Source organism: Nothobranchius furzeri, chromosome 8, assembly GCF_043380555.1.
Source record: "Nothobranchius furzeri strain GRZ-AD chromosome 8, NfurGRZ-RIMD1, whole genome shotgun sequence".
Taxonomy (NCBI): domain Eukaryota; kingdom Metazoa; phylum Chordata; class Actinopteri; order Cyprinodontiformes; family Nothobranchiidae; genus Nothobranchius; species Nothobranchius furzeri.
The window spans coordinates 40,771,812-40,792,279 of NC_091748.1; the positions used below are offsets into that span (position 1 = coordinate 40,771,812).

Here is a 20,468-nt window from a genome sequence, read left to right on the forward strand (position 1 = left end):
TCAGAAGGGTGAAACACATTTGTTTAAGTCTTCGTTGCTTTTTATAAATATACATGGATGTGCTATGTTTTAATTTCTGTAACAGGGTAAATTCTGGTTTACGAACAAATAAAAACACATTGGCAGGTAGCAAAACCTGACAATTCTTTAACAACGAAATTTGAATATTTCTTTTCATTTTGGTATTTCAAAAATAGGAATTTTAACTTAGCAGCTTTTACACAAGAAAATGTCTTTACACCGCTGACATGAAAAGCAGTAGATCACTTTAAAAACGGGAAAACTTTCAGCATTTATTCTCTAAAAGTTGATGTTATGTGACATAGTCATTGTGATTGTGACATTGACATTGTTCTACAAAAAATATGCATTTCAATGAATGAATGAATGAATGAATAAATAAATAAATATTGTGGTTGTTTTCCTTCCATAACTCTAAAGTAGACTTTTTTGAGAGCAAAACATAATGAATGCAATGTTTTAGCTCCTAGAAAGATTTTCACTCAGCAGTAGCCGTGCTTACACATGTGCTCCACTAGAGGGCAGCAGACGTCTTCTCTCCGTGGCTAACGGTGATTACGAAGCATCTACGTCATTTTCATGAGACGGCAAAGAGGACAGTTGTAGTCATTAGGCAAACCTGACATGACGAATCAATTTACACTGTGATAAAACGTCTTCTTCTCCTAAAGCCAAGCCAGGTGGGTGCTTTGTTGGATAAATGATGCTGTTTTCGGTGTCTCGCCCTGCGAGTTCCTTATTCTCAGCTGGTTAAAACGTGCTGCCTTTACTGAGGCGTTAAAGAGTCCAGCCCATTGTAGAGACCTCCGAGCAGCCTCCTGTAGGAGACTCAGAGCTGTTTATTATCTGCATTTAAACTCATCTGAACTGTATGCAAGTTTAAACAAATGCGCAAAGACTTAACCTGCCATTCTCACAGTTTCTATATTTATTGTGTCATTTGAATCGAGATTCAGGCCTAATCCCTCTGTCTCTCCCTGGATGTAAACAGATCTCTGAACAAGTGTCATCCAGCAGCAGCGATGGTGAGACGTTTATCTATTTCTTTTTATGCTCGTTTTTGTCAACATTTCGTACGCTTACTAGACGTTTTACCAGTTATTAGTCTTACAATATTTGGATTTTCTCAAATCCAAACGGGTTTTGTCGTGTCTGTTGCATCTCTCAAAGGTTTTGGTTTATATTCAGGTGATTTTAATGAGGCAGGAGCAGAGGTCTACTATTTCCTGCTGTTTTCCAAAGTTAAACATGTTGCTTGTGTATTTAAACTGGCCGTTGTTTTGTCTAACAAGCAAGAGTCTGATCCCATCAGATTATGTCTTCTTTCTTTGTTTTACTTTTTCAATAAAAACAAGTTATTTGCATTGAGCAGTAAATGTTAGCTCTTAGTCTTTAAAAGATTTCTATTTTTGTTGTTGTTTTTTACACCTCTTAATTTGTCAGTTTACCATGTTTTCTGCCAGGTGCAACACTTAGTAAAGATTAAATACACCGTTAGATTAGGCCAAAGTAACTGAAATAATATTCGTTCATGCCACAGCTGATATATGGTGTTATCTGCTTCCATGACAAGTCCTCTTCCTGCCGTTTACCATCTTTGGTGTGTTTTTCCAGCATGGACGTGTGAAGGTTAAAACCACAGCCCAGCAGGAGGAGGAGAAGAGAAAAGAGCGAGAGAAGAAGCTAAAGATTTACGTGGCTGCACGTGACGCCTGCTTTGCTAAGGTTCTTTCTGCCGCTCCCCATGCTTAACATGTGACTGTGTAGACAATCTGAGAGAGTTTGCGGTTTGTTCTTTTTTAATCAAACTGTTATAAGGACAAACAATAAACTGCAGTGTGGTCCTCCATATGCTTACAAACAAAATCTGTTTCTTAAAGGGGTTAAATTCACTAAATAAGGACTCTGTAGGTTTGTGTCCACTGTTGGTTTTGGTCTTTGTACGTATTTATTAATCTAAATGTTTCTATTTGCTGTGCTCACTCATGCCTTTTTTCTGTCTGTCAGAGGAAGGAAGAGATTTTTGATGATGAGGCTCTTCAGCTGACCCAGCAGCTTCTCTCATCAAACCCTGACTTTGCCACTCTCTGGAACTACAGAAGAGAAATCCTCCTGCATCTGGAAACTGTCAAGTCAGATATTTGTTCTTGTTCTGATTAGGGGTGCAACGGATCATCATCGATCCGTACGGTTCTCTCTCTACGGTTCTGCACACACGCGGTTCGCGCATCGGTCACGTGGAGGGCAGAGGCGCTACCTGTTCAGTCCAAAGGAGTAATGCACAGCAGTTGTCATGATGGAGGAGGAGAGGAGCTTGAAAAACGGCCTGCATCGTTTAGGTTGCATGTATGGGAGCATTTTGGCTCCCCTGTAAAATACAATGATACAAATGGCAAAAATTAACATGCGCCTGTACCTCCAGTCCTGATGGCACAGCGCCGCGCACACACACCTCCGATCGCTGAGAAAGGAAGGAGGTGGTGGTGTGTGAAACAAGCCTTGGATATAACAAACGTGGCAGGACCTGTAAATGTTGTATAGGACACGTCTGTAAAAGAGAACAAAAGAAAAATAAACAGCGCATCAGAAAGGTGAGGAGATAAGTGAAAGCTGGACATGAAGGGATAGCGTGTTTATGTAGGGCAAGCCATTGTAACATTTAATCAGCAATCAGACCTCTAACTCCTGCCTTTATAGCAAGTTGCGAGTTGAGCAGAAAATGTTGCACTAAGTGTTTTACAACATAGAGAGAGAGCAAAGCTCTTTGTTTTTTCTTTCTGCTGATCCGAAAAACGGTCCGATCCGTGACTGAAAACCACGATATGATCCGAACCGTGAGATTGTTGATCCATCGCACCACTAGTTTTGATTTCATACAGGACCTAAATCATCGCCATCTGAAATGTTGCCATGGAACAATCCAGTTGTTTCTGCTGCAGAGACGAGAACGAGGTGCAGAAGATCTACGAGGCTGAGCTCTCGTTTCTGGAGTCTTGCCTGAAAGTGAATCCCAAGTCTTATGGCAGCTGGCACCACCGAGGCTGGGTCTCAGCCCGCTTGCCTCGTCCAGACTGGGCCAGAGAGCTGGGTTTGTGTGACCGCTGCTTGAGCCTCGACGACCGCAACTGTGAGTGGAAAACGAAAGCAGTTAATATTTGTGTAAATTCTGGACGCTGTAGTTGTAGTTTTATCCATCTCTGATGGAGTTTTATCCTCCTTTCTTCAACAGTCCATTGCTGGGATTATCGCCGGATGGTTGTGAAGGTTTCCGGCGTGTCGGTGGAGCAGGAGTTGGGATTTACCGACCGTCTTATCTGCTCCAACTTCTCCAACTACTCCAGCTGGCACTACCGCAGCACCCTGCTACCACTGCTCCACCCAGAGTGTCCTGAGCAGGCCTCGCCACACCGTGAGCCTCCGCTTTCCCCTCCTCCACATTCTCCCCAAACCCACTTCCATCGAGTGTGTGAGGAGCAGCTTCTCAAAGGTAAACCGCTGCTGGCTGCAAAGCACAGTGGTCGCAGACAGGGGGCGGTCTCAGCCCTTAGTTTAAATTCTACCAGTTTTAATTTTCTGTCTGTTTTTCAGAATATGAGCTGGTTCAGAATGCTGTTTTCACCGACCCCAACGACCAGAGTGCCTGGTTCTACTATCGCTGGCTATTGGGCCGAGGTATGTGGGCAGTCGTCTGTCATGAACAGATGCTGGGGGGTGCAGAAGTTCACCCAGTGTGAACAGTGAAAGGAAAGGAAGATGATGTGATCTCTATAAAGTTAAAGTCGGTGCAAATTGTTAGCATTTTAAAGATGTTCTGACCCAAAGGAAATGAACAGTTTAGATACATCAGCAGATTTTAGCTTTCAGTTTAAAATCTGAGACCATGGTCTTGAGACGAGTGAGGGAAAGCTGGAGCGCGAGATCGATAGGCGGATTGGTGCTGCGTCTGCAGTGATGCAGGTGTTGTCCCGGTCTGTCGGGGTGAAGAGAGAACTGAGCCGGAAATGCAACGCTCTTGATTTACCGGTCGATCTACGTTCCAACCCTCACCTATGGTCACAAGTTAGGTAGTGACCGAAAGAACTAGATCGCGGATACAAGCAACTGAAATTAGTTTTCTCTGAAGAAGAAGAAAATATTGTTTCGCTTCTCAAGATAAAAAATCTCGAGGCGCTTCAAAAAAACAAAAAATATAAAAAATAATTTAGAAAATGGTTAAAAATATATTTAAAATGAGCAAAAAATAGACTATTGTGATAAAAAATGTTAAAGAGAGAGAGTGAACAGGAAAGAGGGAAATCAGTGGATCCTGAGGAAGGTGGAATAGGTGGGGAGAGCAGAATAAAGAGAGAGAGGTGAAGAAGGTCATACAAAAGCCAGCTTGAACAAGTGAGTCTTCAGCTGCTTTTTAAAGGAGACCACTGAGTCCACTGATCTCATGCTAAGGATGAGAGAGTTCCAGAGTCTGGGGGCCACAGCAGCAGATGATCTGTCACCTTTGACCTTTAGCCTGGTGCTGCACAACCAGTAGGCTTTTGTCACTGGACCTCAGGGACCTGCTGGGGGTGTAGGGACTAAGAAGATCACCAATGTAAGATGGTGCTTGTCCATGTAAGGCCCTATAGACCAGAACCAGGATCTTTAAATGAACCCTGAAGTTGACTGGCAGCCAGTGAAGCTGGAGGAGAAGCGGGGTGATGTGGGTGTGTTTGGAGGACTTGGTCAGAAGCCGAGCACAGGCGTTCTGAACCACCTGTAGACGGTTCAGGGAGGTTCTGCTCAGACACGTGAAAAGAGAGTTACAGTAGTCTAAGCGTGAGGAGATGAAGGTGTGGAGAACTGTCTCAAGTTCAGAGCGGGACAGAATGGGACTCAGCTTAGCAACGTTCCTGAGATGGAAGAAGGAAGAGCGAACAAGAGAACTGACATGAGAATCCAGGGTGAGAGCTGGGTCAAAGGTCACGCCAAGATTCCTGACAGAAGGTTTGGTGTGAGAAGCAAGCTGACCAAGAGAGTCTCTGACTTTGGGAACCAGCTTGTCTGGGGCACAGATGAGGATCTCAGTCTTATCTTCATTCAGCTGTAGAAAGCTCCCACCATCCAGGTTTTGATAGAGCCTAAGCAGGTGTGTAACAGCTGCAGCTTAGACATCTCATGGGGCTTAAAGGAGATGTACAGTTGGATGTCATCTGCATAAAGATGGTAGGAGATTCCTTTGAAGGAGCTCAGGATGTGCTGAAGAGGAAGCAGATAGCGGAGGAAGAGTAGAGGCCCCAGCACAGAACCTTGTGGGACACCATGGGTAAGAGAGGTGGTGGAGGACCTAAACTTGGAGACGGCCACAGAAAAGGAGCGCTCAGAAAGATAAGAGGAGAACCACTCCAGAGCAGATCCTGATAGGCCTACCCAGTCTCTCAGCCTCTCCAGTAGCAGGTGATGGTCAACAGTGTCAAAGGCTCCAGTCAGGTCCAGCAGGACCAGAACACAACAGTCCCCTGCATCACTGTGAGTCAAAAAGTAGACAAAGTGTCTGCCTCACGGACTAAAGCTGGGAGCTGGTTCCACAGGAGAGGAGCCTGATAACTAAAAGATCTGCCTCCCATCCTAAGTTTAGATATTCTTGGAACCACCAGTAGACCTGCAGTCTGAGAGCGAAGTGCTCGGTTAGGAACATATGGAACAATCAGGTCACTGATGTATGATGGAGCTTGATAATTAAGAGCTTTATATGTGAGAAGAAGGATCTTAAAATCTATTCTGAATTTAACAGGTAGCCAATGTAGGGAAGCTAAGACAGGAGAGATATGATCTCTCTTTTTAATTCTCATCAGAACTCTAGCTGCAGCATTTTGGACAAGCTGAAGACTTTTAACTACATTCTGTGGACTTCCTGAGAGTAATGGATTACAGTAATCCAGTCTTGATGTAATAAATGCATGAACTAGTTTTTCAGCATCACTCCTGGAAAGTATGCTTCTAATCTTAGCAATATTCCGAAGGTGGAAAAAGGAAATCCTACAAACCTGATTAACCTGGGATTTGAATGACATGTCCTGGTCAAAGATAACAACAAGGTTCCTTACTTTGTTCTCAGAGATTAATTTAATGCCATTCATGTCAGTTGATTGACTAAACAATTTCCTTTTCTGGATTTCTGGTCCAACACTGAAAACAGGAAACAGGAAATGCCTTACCGCCAGGGAGGAGGATGAAAACACCCGAGTCTTATTTCCTGATATTTGGACACCTTGCCCCAGATTGGATAACAGCAACACAACTCTACCACTGACTTCCAATGTTGATGTTTTATCTCCACAAATAAGACAAGCCTGAGGGACTTCTGCCCGTGAAGTGAAATAGCTAATGCTAACGGTTAGCTTAAACTAGCCGAGATGTCCGCAGCTGATTCCTGGATGTTAAAACAACAGCCTTCCCCGACGTGAGCCAAGATGGGCGGGTCCATGAATGTTAAGTGACAGCGTCATATAAGTCTGTTGGAATGTTCTAATCCTAGTATTTCAGTCTATTTTCTATCAGAAGCTAATGCAGGAGATAGGTGTAGGAGACTATTTTCCATGAAAATCTCAGAGTGACTGATTATTATCAGAAATAACATTTTTTGTAATGGGTTTTCAGTCTACCACACCTTTAAGTATGGAGGTGGACTAATCATGTTTTGGGCTTGTATTGAAGCATTTGGACATTTTTCAGTGGTAGATGTAAAAACGATCTAATTAAAGACAAAGTGCAATTTATTCTAAAATTATTCAGATGAAACCATTTGATTTTTATATGAAATTAGTTTAAAAATGTGCTCCAGTACCCACAGTGGCATACCTAATTTTGTGTAAACGATCATCATTTTCCACACTGCCCTAAATGCTGGAGGATCATGAGCTGGATGCAGAGCTGAAGAAAATCCACCTTAACAGGAGAAGGGGATCCCGGATGAGCCCCAGCTTCCACTGTTACATTCCTGTCTTCAAAGAGAAACTGTTAGCTGTGACTTCTCCGTGCTTCTTTCTGCTTTAACATACCTTTTTTACTGGACTGTAACTTTAGCTCTTTGTCTGTTTTCCAGCTGAGCGTGAAGAGATGATAAGCTGTGTGTATGTCAGCAGAGAGCAGGAGAGAGTTGCTGTTACCTTCTCCAGACCCGTCCATGTCAGTGTCTTACTTCTTGGTTCTATAAAATTTCTCCATTGATGTCTGTGCTTAGTAAACCATCCCAATCCTACTAATGCAGGTTTTTAAATTTAGTAACAGGGTCTCTTCACAACATTTTTGATGTTAAGGTTGGATTTAGATAAATCCTCATGAAGATAAAAATCCACCTCTGTTTGTTGCGCCTTTTTAGCTTTACTTCATATCTGTTTTTCTTTTCTGTCAGGCGCTGTCAGTCGGCCTGCTCCTGGTCCTTGATGGTCAGCCTCAGAGAGTGGAGTGGCGGAGTGTCCACCCACACTTTAAACACAGCCCTGTGCTCGTATCCTTCTCAGTTGGCTCTCAGACGTCAGCTCAGCCGAGAGAGTATTGGCGACTTTCACACGACGCTTTTACCAGTCTGTTGTCATCACTCTTCTCTCTCTCTCTCACACACACACACACACACACACACACCCACACACATCACCACCACAAAAGATGATTCGATTTGTGCGTCAAGGGAAAGATTGTGTTTTCTTGTGAAACTTTGATCAGTGAACCTCAGTGGAATGTTGCCTCTCACACACTTGTTTACAAAGAGATCTCTATTGTTGGTCTGAACCCCCGCAGAGGCTTCACGTTCAGGTTTTTTTTTCTAGGAACTTTTGTTTTGAAGTAGAAGTAAAAACCTGAATGAAAAGAAACGCCTTTCCAATGTAAAATGTTTAGTTCCTGTTTCATATAACCGGATCCTCGTTAGCACACGGCTATTGGATAACAGATGAGTCGGCTACATCTCGTTACATTCATGGACAGCTTTTTCCTCACTCATTCATTTTGACACTGATTGTATTCATGTCATTGTCTTCATTCCCCTCCTGATACTTCACAGGATTGAGGCAAACAAGATGTTAAAGATTTATTCATTTATTAGGAAAAGAAAAACAAAAGTTATTCATACTCGGGCCTTTTCAGACTTTTCACTTGATCAGAGCTTGTTTGATTGTACTTTAGCCCTCCAGACCTCTCAGATTTCTGACAGACCTTCCATTTAGGATGTTTCTCTGATTTTTGTTTATGGCAAAAAGATTAGGCTGTAATCGGATCGAGTCATTTACTCTGGTCATGTTGGTGATTGTCTGACAAGAGTAGAAATCAGTAAGAAAGGATAGGAGCCAGTTACAAAGTGTGTCTGCTGTCCTATGATGATTAATTTGGGCACTTTTTATGTGCTAAGCTTTGTTTACATCATTTGTTCCAATACAACATTTGTAATTCGACACCAGTAGGCAAAACGCAGCAGCGTGTTGTTAATAACCTAAGCCGGTAACAGGAGTGACCCAGAAGTTATTTCTTGTACTCCAAAGAATCCACAACATCAAGTTTTACACTTACTATCAGGCAAAGATGGCTAGAGGCTAACGTTGAGCTAATAATATTAATGGTGAGTGAGAAACAAATAGTCTGCTCTAAACGGGAGTGAGATGGTCAGTTGTGTGTTTAGAAATATTGACTGCAGTACCCATATTTGACCACAGGATGTCATTCGTGTTCCATTTTTATATCGTGCACCTTTAATGTGATTTTTTACTTGCTGCCATGTCCTTTCTGGGTGGCATGCTTGTATTTGCATTGTGACCTCAAATCATGTGTAAATGATTTTGGTACCAGATATACCTTTCCTGGTGGACTGGCAGATGGTGCCGTTTCTCAGCACCTCCTAGTACACAAAGGTACTATCACTTGTAAAAAATCTAACCCACACCATCTGTGGGTAGGAATGACTCGGTTCAGTGTGGTTCTGGATATTTGGACCCAGCAGGCTGCACACATAACGGATCCCATCTGTTGGAAAATTGGCACCACTCATACAGGTGTCTGTCAGGAAAAGCTCAAGGGTCCGACCTGTCACAGAACGCTTTCATGTCTGAGAAGCTTCTCAGCCGGAATGCTTTTCATCCATCTCGTCATCTTTAAAATGGACAGACCATTGTGGAGACAGACGTGTCTCTGCTGAGACGTTCAAAGCTGATTTCATCACGGACATCACTTTGCATCAACAGTGATGCTGTTGTCCAAAACTTTTTTGAGTGTTTAGCATCAGTTTGAGCAGCAGTCTTTATAAAACAGTGTTGGCTGTCTCTGTGAAGAAACCAAACACTTTAATTTAGCCAAAGCTGAACTCTTTTGGAAGGGAGTTGGTTTGCGTTTGGGTTTTTAAATATGAGGCAAATGTTACTTCATGCAGATCCTGCTGCTCTGGTACAACCAGTTCTGTTAGTCGTAGCTTGGACTGCTTGTACACATGATGGATGTTTCTATTATAACTAGTGAATTTAATTACATGGAGATTGAGAAGTTGTAAAAACATCTCAAGTATGACTCGAAGAGGGGATCGGTCTCAAAAGTTATGCAAATTGGAATGTTTTGTCTTTAAAGCGATCCTAGAATTCAAAACAGCATTTACCTTGTTGAATAAAGCTGGAGGTGTCACGTGTAGCATACTGAAGAGTCTCTGATCTGCTTTGCTAATGAGTAACACTGCAATTAGGGGTTGACCGATATTGGTTTTACTATTGCCGATGTGAAGGAGACGTTATCAGCCGGTGGCCAGTATGCATTGCTGATTTTACGGGGCCAATTGTCATGAATTTAACTAACTGTTAAATCTTACATTTGTGCACTAAGCAGTGTTGAAGTCAGACACCTAAATAAAGTTAATCAAATAAACGATAAACTGACCAAATATTAAATATTCAAAACTGGTAAATAAAAGTAATGTTTTGCTGGATTTTAGAGAATTTATTATGCAGATGTTATTCAGGTTCAGGAATGTAAACATTCATTTAAATGAAAAACTTTTTTTTACTTGTGAAAATTAGCACGAGGAGATCAATAAACAGTGTATGGTAACATGTACGATCCACCGCAACACAACTCAGCTGAAATATGCTGGTGTTGCTGTACATTTAGCTCAGTTTTATGGCTTTTGTCAGACTAAAGTAGGAAATGGCCGCTTCTAGCCAATCAGCGGCCAGAATCACAATGTCGGCCTGACTCGGCCTTGCTAAGTACCACAATGGAGCGTGGACCAAAAATGGGGGAGAAAGTAGAGGGGAGATATTGGGAGCAGTGGTCCGGCCGAGCGGCATCGGTCCAAGTTAGTCTGAGTTGTGCTCCTGGAGAACCACCTTAAAGGGGACAACAAATCTAAACCAACATTTTCTCCTGGGACAGATGACAGCCAAAACAAACTTTCTTATGCTTCTTAGAGATTCAAAGCAATGTTTTAGATTGCTGATAAACTGCACTATTTTTCCCCTTTAAGTGATTTTAAGAAATGTTTTACTCACATTGAAGAAGAGGAAGAAAAGATCTTATCTATAGCGCCTCTCAAGATAAAAATCACGAGGCGCTTCACAAAAGCAAAAAACTATAAAAAAGAATTTAGAAAATGATTAAAAATATATTTAAAATGAACGAAAATAGAGAATTGTGATTAAAAATGTAAAGAAAGAGAGCGAGTGAATAGGAAAGAGGGAAGTCAGTAGATCCTGAGGAAGGTGGAATAGGTAGGGAAGGCAGAACAAGGAGAGGGTGATGAAGGTCACCAAAACCAGCCTGATCAGGTGAGTCTTCAGCTGCTTTTTAAAGGAGACCACTGAGTCCACTGATCTCAGGCTCAGGGGGAGAGAGGTCCAGAGTCTGGGGGCCACAGCAGCAAATGATCTGTCACCTTTGACCTTTAGCCTGGTGCTGCACAACCAGTAGGCTTTGATCACTGGACCTCAGGGACCTGCTGGGGTGTAGGGACTAATGGGCTCGACACACGGGAGGCGACAAACGACCACGATCAGCGAAATTTACCGCCGTCGCTTTTATTACCTGGCACACGGGAGGCGATCCGCGGCAGCGTTCTGTTCCATGGCGAAATCGAAACTTCCGTTGTTTTGATTGGCTGTGTCAGGTTGGAGGGAATTAAGGTTATTTAAGCGGTTCAGAGTTAATAAAGCGGTAGATATGATGTTTCACAAGGTGCTGCTAGAGTTATGTGAAATCTTACTTCTGATTTTACTATAAAACATAATAATAATCAACTTCTCCTCCATGTTTGCTCGGAAAAGTGCAGAGCATCCTGTCCGCTCATTGGTCAGTGAATGAAACCTCCGTTGATTGGTCCTCGTCCGAGCGACAGCGATGAAATGTTGAAAATGTTTCAACTTTCTGGGATCGCGTCGCTGGGTCGTCCGTGAACGACACGTGCACGAGCGCAAAATTTCACACGCACGTTTTTCGCGTTTCGCTTGGTTGGAGGGAGACCCGCGATTATCGCTTTGTCGCGCACGTCTCATTGAAAATGAATGGAGGAGAGGCGATGTCGCCTCCCGTGTGTCGAGCCCATATGAAGATCACCAATGAAAGATGGTGCTTGTCCATGTAAGGCCCTATAGACCAGAACCAGGATCTAGAAATGAACCCTGAAGTTGACTGGCAGCCAGTGAAGCTGGAGGAGAAGCGGGGTGATGTGGGTGTGTTTGGAGGACTTGGTCAGAAGCCGAGCACAGGCGTTCTGAACCACCTGTAGACGGTTCAGGGAGGTTCTGCTCAGACACGTGAAAAGAGAGTTACAGTAGTCTAAGCGTGAGGAGATGAAGGTGTGGAGAACTGTCTCAAGTTCAGAGAGGGACAGAATGGGACTCAGCTTAGCAACGTTCCTGAGATGGAAGAAGGAAGAGCCAACAAGAGAACTGACATGAGAATCCAGGGTGAGAGCTGGGTCAAAGGTCACGCCAAGATTCCTGGCAGAGGGTTTGGTGTCAAGGTGACTTTATTAATACCCACAGGTAAATTTGATTTGCCATGTGACACGAGAATTAGCGCCCAGGTTACACACAGCCACAAAGCACACACATCAATGAAGAATAAACATAAGTAAATAAAATTAAATAGCCACGCCAGACTCAATTCTTATTGAGTAACATTACTGCCTCGGTAATAAAGCTTTGTACCTCTTGGTCCTGCACCTTGGCACAATAAATCTCTGTCCAGATGGCAGGAGAGTAAACTGGCCATGCAGTGGGCGGCCCGTGTCCCTAACAATAGCGTTAGCAACCCTCTCTACCTGTCCACTGTACAGCTGGTTTTCCAAGCAGACGACCCGGCCACTTTACTATCCTGTTTAACGTTTCCTTTTGCTTAAGATTTGCCTGACCAAACCATGAGGCTAAGGAAAAGGATAAAACACTTTCAATAAAAAAAAACATTATAGTCCTGTCCACATGGAATGAGACCAGTTTTCTAAGGCAGTACAAACGCTGCTGGCCTTTCTCACCCACAGCATCACAGTTTTCCTCAAAGTTCAGCTCCCTGTCAATAATTGTCCACAAATATTTATATGATTTCACTTGCTCAATACTTTGACCTTTAATTATGGAAAGATCATGCTTTTGTTGTGGCTTCCTTCTAAAATCCATGATCATGTCTTTTGTTTTAATTACATTGTTGATCTGATTCATCACACCATGGCTGTATTCCCCTTCTCTCAGGAGACGTACTACTACCGAATCATCAGCATATTTAATAATTGTCCTTCTTTCATGTTTGCTTCGGCACATGTTAGTGTATAAAATATACAACAAGGGGGACAAAACACAGCCCTGAGGAGATCCGGTAGACACAGTTTTCTTATCCGACAGGGTACTATTCACTCTGACCTTCTGTGTTCTGTTGCTCATAAAATCTAGTAACCACCCAAGCATGCTTTTACTCAGGTGAAACTGTTCCTCTAGCCTATTAACCAAAACATGAGGCTGGACTGTATTGAAAGCGGACGAAAAGTCCACAAAGAGGAGTCGAGCATGAGTTCCTACTAGGTCCAGATGATGAAACAGCATATCCAACAGAGTGACCGTTGCATCCTCCACACCCCTCCCAGCCTGATATGCAAACTGCAGAGGATCCAACAGTCGCTGTGTCTGCTTTCAAAGCTCGCTTCTAACCAGCTTTTCAAAGATTTTCATTAAAATTGAAGTTAGAGCAACAGGGCGGAAATCGTTTAAAATACCTGGATGTCTCACCTTAGGAATCGGTACAATTTCTGCATCCTTCCATAGTTTAGGGACCTTTTATAACCGTAAAGATTCATTAAAAATGTGGTGCAGTATAGGTGTCAGCTGGTATGCACAGAATTTAAGTTAGCGGCCACAAATGTCTTCTGGTCCTCGGCTCTTGTTCACTAACTGTTCTGAAAGCCCTACCTATGCCCTTCATCTCAACTTTAAAATGCTCACTATCCTTACATTTCTCCCTCAGGATTTCCCGTTCCCCGCTGAAATCCAGAGCGTCATACTGACAAAACTGTTCAGGGCATTAGCTAGTTCCCTGTCAGAGTTGAAAGGGTCTAGACGGATGGTTGTGTACTGTGCCTCAGAGCCATGTCCTGCATTCATTTTCATGCTAGTCCATGCCGAACCAAGTTTATTTGCTGCCATTTTGTTCTCCAACTGTCTTCTATATTCATGTTTAGCCTTTATAATTTCTCTTTTTAACAGTATGTTAGCCCTCTGTAACTCAGCCACTGACCCCTGTTTAAAAGCCTCATTTTTCTCCTTTATACATAATTTTACTGCTTTTGTGACCCATGGTTTGTTGTTTGGATATATCCTGACACATTTATGGGGTATAATTCTATCCCGACAAAAGGCCATATATGAGCAGGTTACATCTACTAACATGTCAAAATCACATGACTGAACTAAGACACCCCACTCTGTACAGTCAAAACATTCCTGCAGATTAAGCACCGCCTCCTCAGACCAGGTGCTCACGTCCCTGGTCCTAACTTTCTCTCTTTTAAACATAGTCTTGTAATTCGGCAAGAGGTGTACACAGTTATGATCGGAAGGTCCCAGAGGTGGAAGAGAGAAAGATTTATAAGCATTCTCTATAGACCCGTAGCACATGTCCAGAGTTCTGTCCTTCCTGGTAGAACAGGTCACATACTGGTACAGGTTTTTAAGCGTCTTACCTAAATTCACATGATTAAAATCCCCCCAGATTAAAATTAGGCGCATCTGGGGAGATTGACTGCAATCTCTGCACAGTGTCAAAGATAATGCTGGAGGCTAGCTGCACATTTGCTTTTGGTGTGAGAAGCAAGCTGACCAAGAGAGTCTTTAACTTTAGGAGCCAGGTTGTCTGGGGCACAGATGAGGATCTCAGTCTTATCTTCATTCAGCTGTAGAAAGCTCCCAGCCATCCAGGTTTTAATTGAGTCTAAGCAGGTGTGTAACAGCTGCAGCTTAGACATCTCATGGGACATAAACCAGATGTAAAGTTGGATGTCATCTGCATAAGGATGGTAGGAGATTCCTTTGAAGGAGCTCAGGATGTGCTGAAGAGGAAGCAGATAGAGGAGGAAGAGCAGAGGCCCCAGCACAGAACCTTGTGGAACACCATGGGTTAGGGAGGTGGTGGAGGTCCTAAACTTGGAGACGGCCACAGAAAAGGAGCGCTCAGAAAGATAAGAGGAGAACCACTCCAGAGCAGATCCTGATAGGCCTACCCAGTCTCTCAGCCTCTCCAGTAGCAGGTAATAGTCAACAATGTCATAGGCTGCTAGTTGGATCCTTTCACTTACTGTAATTTATGCTAAGCTAAAGCATAAAGGGGCATTATGGAAGTTTGACAGCCAAAACATGTATAGAAATAATAAATGTCTTCTTCATACGTTCTCCTGCAACGCCCTGGTCCTGTAGAATGAGCCCTGGCATTTTTACTGTGATTGCCTGTTTTTCTGTAAAATCACAGAAAAAGAGAGATGCTCGGGTCGAGCAGGCTGCTTCATGCGCGTTCACGCTCAGACATCGCCCGTAGCATTTGCTATCCGTAGCTTTAGCAGCAGAGAGAGAGGCAGTGCCACTTTGTCGCTGTTCCTAACGCCTAGTGACAAAGCTAGCTACATTTCTGAGGACCCTTAGCTACTTTCTGTAGAACTTTCTTCTAGATATTTCCTGCAAATTAGCAACAAAATAGCCATTTTCACTCCGAACCGTTCTTTGGTTTGACGTTGTTTCAGCTGTCATCAAGGATATAAATGTTACAGATACAAGGTACGTCACTGGTGCTTTAGCTCACCTAGTAAGATGCCTGACTCCCGTGCAGAAGACCTGGGTTTGATTCTGGGTGTGAGCATAGTTCATTTAGAGTTTCTTTTTTACATTAATGGTATATGTTTTTACAGTAAGATGCCCAAATTTTTATTTGAGACTCGCCGAACGGCATTGAATTCACAGATAAAAAAGATGTGGGTTCAACTTTCATTTTGGAACAATTTTTCAAGCAAGGGAAGGGAATGATCTGAGCATGCAGGAGGACCGACCCATCATAAACCTTTGTCGGCTGTGCTGAAGAGAACGGTACAGAACCACATTATTTAATTAATTAGCTGCGCATTCTCCTGTCCTCTGTCCTCCGTGCCACACACACATTAAGGAGTGTGCACGTACAGCATGCGCGCCTCGTGCACGAGCCTACTATTGAAGCTGCCGTTACTCTTTTGGCCTGAGGGGGCAATCTCGAGCATAAAAATTCAAAACTTCGTAAAGTCCCTTTAAGGAGTACAACTGGGTCAGGAGAATAACTGGGCTTGTTAAAATTTGTTTTTCCCATTTATCTAACTCTGGGAAATATGTCAACAGGCAACATTTCAATTTTGGGTGGAATATCTCTTTAACATTGCAAATATATAAATGTTGGTTGCAGTAAATAGCCGCAGATCAACACTAGCCCGAGCTACTGCCAATGTCCTCATTGGATGAATGTCAGAGCACCACTCTTGTTCCAGGATAAACTGGGAATATCCAGACTTATTCCAGGAATATTAATATCCAGGTTGTGTTTTGCTGTTTATCAGGGTCCTGGTACATTTTGAGCCACAGCTAAATTTCATATGCTACAGAGACACAAAGAACAGTTAGTAGTTGTAAATAAAGACCTTCTAGAGCCCTTTTAACAATCAAAAGCAAAAAAGGTTTGATTTATAAACCACAAGATAGATTTGATTGAAATATAGAAAATATTACCATTTATACACACTATAGCTGATGAACCTTTGTAGGCAACCTGATTTAAGATGGCCACCATATCTAACCGACCATAGCTAACACAAAAGTCTCTATAAATCTGTCACTTTTACTCGTATTGAGCTACAGTTTCACTTGGAAGTAGGTGAGCATTATTCTCATAATAGGTGCATTTTTACGTTTTCACCAAAACATAAAGAACTCCTTCATTTGTCAATGTTTGCTTAAATTAGCTCAAATGTTGGCATGGAAGGCAGCATCCCAGTAATGCTATGCCTCATCTAATATTAATGTTATTTCAGATGTTTTCATCATTTGTCAAGCTTTAGTTGACCTTTTTTATTTTATTTACAGAATGTTGCATTATTTGTCTAAAGTACAGCTGAAACCGTTTCTCTGGTCTCTGCAAAGCTAAATTAATTCATTAAATCTCAGCTTGCCTGAAAAGGGCTTTTTATATTTTAGTCATACCACCCAACTTTTGGTATACTATGTTCTTCTGGATTTAGGCAATGGATTAATATGTCCAGTCACGCTTTGGTTCTAGGCAGGTTTGTTCAGAAGTGACTCATTTATGTCCAAACCCAGAGCTACTTTAATTTTTTTTTTTTAGCTCTTGAAAATGAATAATTCCAATTTTTGACCCTTCCTGACCTTAGCATCTGCTCAGATCTGTGACCTCCCTCCTGGAACCATCCACGACACCACCAATGAACACAATCTGACTGTGCACTGGACTGAAAAACACAATCACAGGGAGTGCGCTCTTTACACAGGTGATCCATACTAAACAGCCCGTTCTCCGCTCCTCTGTTATAACAGTGAGGTTAAAAACATACGTTTGCTCCCAGCTTCACTTCACTAACTTTTACTTCCAAAGGTCGAACTGAGAGTTGGTGTCGGGACACTGCTACAGATCAGGAGCTGTTCAGGTACCGTTTGGCATGCTGGCAACAAATTAAGTAAGCATTCGTTTTTACAAGAACATGAGATGGTACTTCTTCTCTGTAGGAGTGAACTCTCGGTAGAGAAGACCTCGGTGTTGCAGTCGGAGCTACTGTCCATCAATCAGCTGCAGGAACTGGAGCCCCTTAATAAATGTTGGTGCAATTTACCATAAAATTCCAGATTATGAGGGCTTGCTGCTGGTGGTCTGGCTTCTCGTGTACCCACTGAATGCTGTGTTTGCCTCTGAAGGGTGCTTGCTGACCATTATCCTCCTGATGAGGGCACTAGACCCTCTAGGATACGAGAAGGAGACACTCGCTCATTTCCAAACACTCAAAGTGAGTACCATCCATCTGTAGTTCAGTAAGAGGCACAGTGACAGATCGCTGACTGAGCGCGCTCCGTGTCTTCTTTAGGAGGTGGACCCTAAGCGCTCTGCATACTACAGCGACCTGTGCAGCAAGTTCATGATTGAAAACACCATCCTGAAAATGGAGTACGCTGAAGTGAGAGTCTTCAGCATTTCTGACCAGGTTGGTTTAAATTGGGGATAAAATGAAATTTTTAAGGTTTTTTTGTTTTTGTTAATTTTTGGTAAAAGCAGGCGCTGAAAAATATTTTCTCTTTCATTCTTTCCAACAGAACCTGACCACATTATGCCACCTGGATCAGCTGTTATTGGTCACTCATATCAATCTGTCATCCAATCGGCTGCAGCGGCTGCCGCCTCAGTTTGCGATGCTGCAGTGCTTGGAGGTGACAACGCCGTGGATCTGCTCTATCTGTCCTGCATTAGGAGTGTTTACTTCCCTTGTTCTGTTGCCTCCACTAAAAAGATAAGAGACACTTGTTTAGTGCAACTAAATCATTCTGCCTTGCTTGCAGGTCTTTGAAGCTGATAACAACTCCATCAAAAGCCTGGAGGGAGTCTATTGTCTTCCTAAACTGGAGGAAATCTCCTTGAAGAATAATAGTATCCTTAAGTTGGTGATCAGTATTCTGTTGTGTTCCTGTTGGGGAACATCCTGGTTTGAATCGGTTACCAGTGCCAGCGAGAAGGAATTATGATGCTATATCTGTCCTCCTCTCAGAGTGACATGTGTGAATCAGCAGCGAGTGGCTGCCCCCCCCCCCAAAATAAATAAATAAAAACTCGAGCAGAGAGAGCAAGCAGCTGATGTTGGGTGAAGTAAAAGTACTCACGGGGGGCAGCGCTTACTGTGTTTGTGAAGCTGCACACATAACGAGTGTCTTCAGCTTTCTGCATGCGTACATTATTCATCTGAAACTCGTAATTAAATGGAGGAGGAAGAAAATACAACCTGCAACTTTACAAAGCAGCAGCACCATTACGATGGGAAGAGACACTTGACAGCACATCATTGGCTCAACCCCCCCTTCGTGCTTCACTTCCTCTTATACACTTGAGAGGAGTTAATGCGGTTCGCAGGTTCTGACATCAAGGCCACCCCACAGCCTTTTATTTTTTATTTTTGGAAAGAATAATGTTTGCAGACTCCATGTTTTATATTTAGAGTTTATTCGTGTCCTAGTGCTGCATTCATCACAGGGACTTTACTTTTACACCAGGGTTGCCAGACCTCTGGTTAGTCACCATTCCTCACCACAGCATGCAGAGGGAGGCGTTTCATTAACCCAAACACACAGAAATCTCTACACTGGCAGATCTTCAGCCGCTGGCCTCATGCCCCAAGCTGACACACCTTGATCTCCGTGGTAACCCCATCACTCAGACAGCCGGCGTGGAGTCGGAGTTAGCCAAGCTGCTGCCCTCCGTTACGGACCTCCAGCTCTGATGAGGCGCCGGGCAGAGACCGCTTCCCGTCATCATCCTGTCCATCACTTGTCTTACTCAGCTGTATTTTGAGCAAGTGTGTGTGTGCGTGTGTGTATTCTTTTAAAGTGTCTTGTGCCCCAGTGAGTCTCACTTGTTTGGGGTAACGTCAGTCACAGCGGACCCAGAGGCTCTGACAGCCCGATACCTTCAGAGCTATTATCAAACACCCGTCTAACATAAAGTCTGCGTGTGTGAGCGAGTGTGTGTGTGTGTGTATGAACCAGTGTTGCATTTTGTTTGTATGCTTGTACGGATGTCCTGTGTCCCAGTGCATGCAGAAACGAGGAGATGGTGTTAATTAGATATGGATTGGCGTGCAACAATGCTGGCTTATTCCTTCAATGTTTGACTTAGAAGAAAAACATCCAACAGGTTCATCAGAGCGTCGCACGGTTGTCTTACTCATTTTTTTAAGGTTTGATGATATTTAATGACATTATACTGTTGCACAGTAAGTCACAGATCCAATAATAAACAGCACACATTGTGTCACTGCCTTCCAGCAAGCTGTGTGTTTTCTTTCTAGGTTGTTTTTGAAGTGTTCGGGATAATCTGATTGCTTATTTTAAAAGGAGAATGTCACCTTTATGGAAATTTGGGAAATTTTACATGTCGGGTTCTACTTTGAAACAGTCTTTAATCCTTTTTTAATTCATAGTGGCTGTGATAAAGCAACTTAACGAAAGATGATGTTTGTTCTAAGGAGAAATAATGAAGTGAGAACAACAAAGCTTGGTATTAACCTTTAAATAAACATAGTTAACCCATATTTAATTACAGGGTATCTGCGGGTCCTTAAAAAGACTTAAATTAGCTTTTCCAAATTTAAGGCCTTAAAAATCCTTAAAAATGACAAATAATCCTTAAATACAGTTTCCAGGGGTCTTAAATTACAAAAGACCCAATAAACAAGATTCTTTTATTTCTATAAAATTTTCGTGAATTTCTAGTTAGTGTTCAGCATTTTTTGTGTACGATGTTGGCGTAAGCGGAACCGTACACATTCAGTTGGTTGTGAGAGGGCTATTTTTAGATGAGCACGTTAGCTGGTTAAGCTAGTGGGAGCTTGTGCCATGGGGAAGTGCAAGTTTAACGGTAACTGGATGGCTAATCCCATGTTTGTGACGTGGTTAGCACCGGTTCCAGGCAATAGCTGGAAATTACAGCTTAAATTAAATTTTTAAACATGATGAATGACCCGCACTTGTATAGCGCCTGTCAGAGTAAGGACTCCAGAGCGCTTTACACTACAGTGTATCATTCATCCATTCACACACTGATGGTGATGAGCTACGATGTAGCCACAGCTGCCCTGGGGCGCACTGACAGAGGCGAGGCTGCCGTATAGAGGCGCCACCGGTCCCTCCGACCACCACCAGCAGGCAACGTGGGTTAAGTGTCTTGCCCAAGGACAC

General features: G+C 43.0%; 1 protein-coding gene across 1 annotated transcript; it reads left to right on the forward strand.

Annotated features, from left to right (window-relative positions):
• The first annotated feature begins 585 nt into the window (after positions 1-585).
• rabggta (Rab geranylgeranyltransferase subunit alpha) lies at positions 586-19,555 on the forward strand. The gene is made up of 17 exons (XM_070554040.1): positions 586-701; positions 1,013-1,046; positions 1,636-1,746; positions 2,029-2,153; positions 2,961-3,148; positions 3,251-3,508; positions 3,610-3,693; positions 7,100-7,182; positions 7,409-7,504; positions 16,918-17,023; positions 17,128-17,179; positions 17,259-17,347; positions 17,445-17,533; positions 17,612-17,728; positions 17,838-17,951; positions 18,081-18,168; positions 18,864-19,555. Exons 2-17 carry the CDS (start codon positions 1,044-1,046, stop codon positions 19,010-19,012), a joined length of 1,752 nt encoding a protein of 583 aa, XP_070410141.1. The 5' UTR covers positions 586-701; positions 1,013-1,043; the 3' UTR covers positions 19,013-19,555.
• Positions 19,556-20,468: the final 913 nt, after the last annotated feature.

Excerpts from the sequence above, each read along its gene's own strand:
- rabggta (XM_070554040.1), top strand. Across the intron at positions 3,694-7,099 it reads TCGCTGGCTATTGGGCCGAG|CTGAGCGTGAAGAGATGATA; the intron begins GTATGTGGGCAG and ends TCTGTTTTCCAG. Across the intron at positions 17,348-17,444 it reads ACTGGAGCCCCTTAATAAAT|GGTGCTTGCTGACCATTATC; the intron begins GTTGGTGCAATT and ends TTGCCTCTGAAG.